At 49.9% G+C, this 3,313-nt stretch overlaps 1 protein-coding gene across 1 annotated transcript; it reads right to left on the bottom strand.

Moving 5' to 3' along the window:
- Nucleotides 1-247: 247 nt before the first annotated feature.
- On the bottom strand, nt 248-3,273 carry LOC123176858 (polyubiquitin-B-like). Its single transcript, XM_044590890.1, has one exon. The coding sequence runs from the start codon at nt 1,280-1,282 to the stop codon at nt 437-439; it is 846 nt and encodes a 281-aa protein (XP_044446825.1). The 5' UTR covers nt 1,283-3,273; the 3' UTR covers nt 248-436.
- Nucleotides 3,274-3,313: the final 40 nt, after the last annotated feature.

Raw genomic sequence — 3,313 nt, 5'->3', positions numbered from 1 at the left:
CAAAGTACGGGCACATACATATTTCTTACTAATAAAAGTATGGGCACATTTTGTTGTAAATGAAATTTATCTTGCTTGCGACAAAAAAAGCTGCAGATTGTTGGAGTTCCCCGAATATTGTTCTGTTGATAATTGCCCGAAGTCAGAGACGCATATATAGTTCGGTATCATTGAGGAGCAAAGGAATAGGTCATCTTGTTGACATCTTAACCCAACAAATAGGATCTTCAGGTGCAATCATTTTTTTATTCTTCAGGAGCGTTAACTCAACTAGATTACAGCAATTTGCACGAAAGAAATGAAATGAACTGATAGAGTATTACCATGCATGCAACATAACGACTCAATGCATGGTGAATGCAGATCTGTAATGTAAACCTGATGGACGTACGGAGCATGCATGTGAGATGTGTGGGATGAACAAGAACAAAAGATGTCAAGCGCCTCCGGTGACCCTGCCGTTGAAGATCTCGATGGTGTCGCCGTTCTTGACGTCGTGCCAGCGCAGCGTGCGCTCCTCCTCCATGACGTTCTGCTTGTAGATGAAGAAGTAGGCGCCGTCGTTGGGCAGGAGGAGGTGCGGCGCCGCGCTGCCCAGCTCCGCCCGCAGCTCCTTCACGGCGTCCATGTCGCTCACCTCCAGCGTCGCGGTCTTGGCGCCCCACTTCACCTCCACCGACATCCGCTGCTGCAGCTTGTTATTAACCTTGGCCGCCCCGTTCCCGTTGTTGCTCGCTGGCGACGACGCCGGCGGCTGGCGCACGACCACGCGCACCTCTATCTTCGTCCCATCGGCCGGCGGGTCGAACTCCGCCAGCGCCTTGTCATCCTCCATCTCGGCCTTGTCCATGAACACGCTCACCTTGGCGGCAGGCAGCGCCCCATCCGTGCTCTCCTGGAGCATCTCCTTCAGTCGGGCGACCGTGCAGGACGCGTCCAGTTCGAGCGCAACGCTGCGGCCCTGGCCAAGGGCCGGCCCGGAGGCAACGACATGGACGACGGCGCCTGGGGCGCCTGTGGCATGGCCGTCAGCGGTGGCGGCGACGGCGGCGGCGGGAGAGCCATCCGGCAGGACGATGAGCACGTGGGATCCCTCCACGATGGGGTAGTGCTCCGTGTCGTGGTCGTCCTCGAGCTCCTTGCCCTGGAAGAAGAGCCGCTGGGACTCCACGGGGATGCCCTCCTGCTTCAGGATGCACTCCTTGATCCTCCGCACGGTGGAGAAGTACCAAATCTCGACGATGAATCGGCGGCCCTGCGTCGTCTCGAACGTCACCTCCATCGCGATTCAGCCGCTTGTGTGATTTCTGAAGACGCGAGGCCCGGCATTTTATTTATGCACACAATATATGCATTGCACATACATCATTTACTCCATGTTATTATGCTCAGATTTATTTTGACCGCTTAAAGTGCCTCCTTATATTATTCATTAAAATTAAGATTACATCTTTCATCAGTAGAGGTACAATATATAGGCATTATTAATAACATATAATTCTCAGATAGCATACCGTATGTGTAAAAATTAATGTACGTGCATTTATAACAATATTTGCATTTATTGTATTTACTTGATGTTATTCAGATATCTGCAAAAATTATTGTGCAAGCATTTATGAAAATATATTCTAGATATGTGCATGCATCGATTGCATTTTTTTTAGACAAATGCATCATGATGACACTTTTTTTTTGAGGAAATTGCATGATGACACATAATCTCTCTCTCAAAAAAATTAGGCAACCTAATCTCTCTCGAATAAACTTGGGCATGGGATATAAGCTTGATCGCGTGGCCTAGAAGCCCGAGTTACCTTAAAAACTAGAGTTTAACTACAACTATAATGCCCAAAAGTAATTAAAATAATTTTATCTAATAGGAAAAGTGTGCATTTTAAATGTTTAGAACCGGATTCGGGTTTGAGGGGTCGAGCTTTTATTTAGCGGTAAAACTTTCATTTATTCATTATCAATCATGATAGTACAACAAATACCAGAAATAATAAAATTACATTCGGATTCATAGACCACCTAGCGACGACTACAAGTATGGAAGCCAGCCGAAGGCGCGCCGCTGTCATCGCCCCTCCTTCACTGGAGCCGGGCAAAACTTATTGTAGTAGACAGTCGAAAAGTCATTGTGCCAAGGCCCTATAGGACCAGCACATGGATCAACAACCACCGCCATTGATGAGAAGTTTAAATCGGAAGGATCCATCTTGTAGACACACGAAAACGGAAAAGCAAATACTGGATCCACGTGGATCCACCGAAGACAAACACCGATCTACTTATTCTATCTTCATAGAGCCATCGCCGCCTCATCTCTCTGAGCAGGACACAAACCCTAAGAAAACTCAGAAAAGAGCAATGCTAGAGCTACGTAAAAGTTCTACGTGATTAACGTAATGAATCAGGTGGATGAAATGAATATGATTGGGGGTAAGGGAGAGGACGGGCCCACCCCCTGAAAATCAAGGGGAAGAGGTTTAGTTGTTAGGAAGTTTACGTAAAGCTGTACGTAGCTCTTCGTAGACGTAGGATTTTCGCTCAGAAAAGCATTAAAAATAAAGCCCTTCCACCAGCAAAGCCCGGGATCCACCACGCCTGACGTCTTCATGGCCCTAAGGCCAAGGGAGACGAGGCAGACCAGTGTCAATAGGAGGCGGAAGACCTCTCAGGAGCACGGTTCCCACGCATACCCAGAACCTCGGATCGGAATTCCAAGCACTGGGAAGCTCTCTCTAGGAATTGGAGATAGCGGGAGACCTGAGCTTCACGATGTACATGCAATTATATATTCTGCAACACGCCATCTCTTTGGTTCAGAGGGAGGAGAGGCCAGACATTTTCACTTAGCCATGTGATGCCTCGGGTGCCTGTTAGCCAAATAAAGCCACGGCCGTGGCCAGTGCGCGTTCGAGCGCAGGCTGGACGCGTCGTGTGTGTTCGTGTGTGACCGCGCGTGTGTGCGCGTGGGTCGTTTCCAACTAGCGATGGAGCCGGAGGTGTGACCACGTCAGGGCTGTTGGTGGCCGCGTCGTCTGCGTGCGGGCGTGATGGGAGCGCAGGCCAGGTATAGTGAGGGGCGCGGGGCGTGGGCGAGTGGGAGCGCCGTGGGCGCGGCGTGCATCCGTGAGTATAAACTCACGCGGATCCTCTGTATATCGATGGCCGGGTGTATTGAGTTCGTGCTCAAGGAAAAAGGACGCCGTTCGAGCGGCGGTAGCGTACGTGCGCCAATAAAATTTTCCTGTGTCCCTGTGTCCATCTCCCTTCTCTAGTCTTCTTCTTCCTCGAGAGTGGGAGG

This window comes from Triticum aestivum, unplaced genomic scaffold, assembly GCF_018294505.1.
Source record: "Triticum aestivum cultivar Chinese Spring unplaced genomic scaffold, IWGSC CS RefSeq v2.1 scaffold26563, whole genome shotgun sequence".
Lineage (NCBI taxonomy): Eukaryota > Viridiplantae > Streptophyta > Magnoliopsida > Poales > Poaceae > Triticum > Triticum aestivum.
The sequence above is the reverse complement of the archived record's forward strand: the minus strand, read 5'-3'. Positions and strand labels throughout refer to the sequence as shown.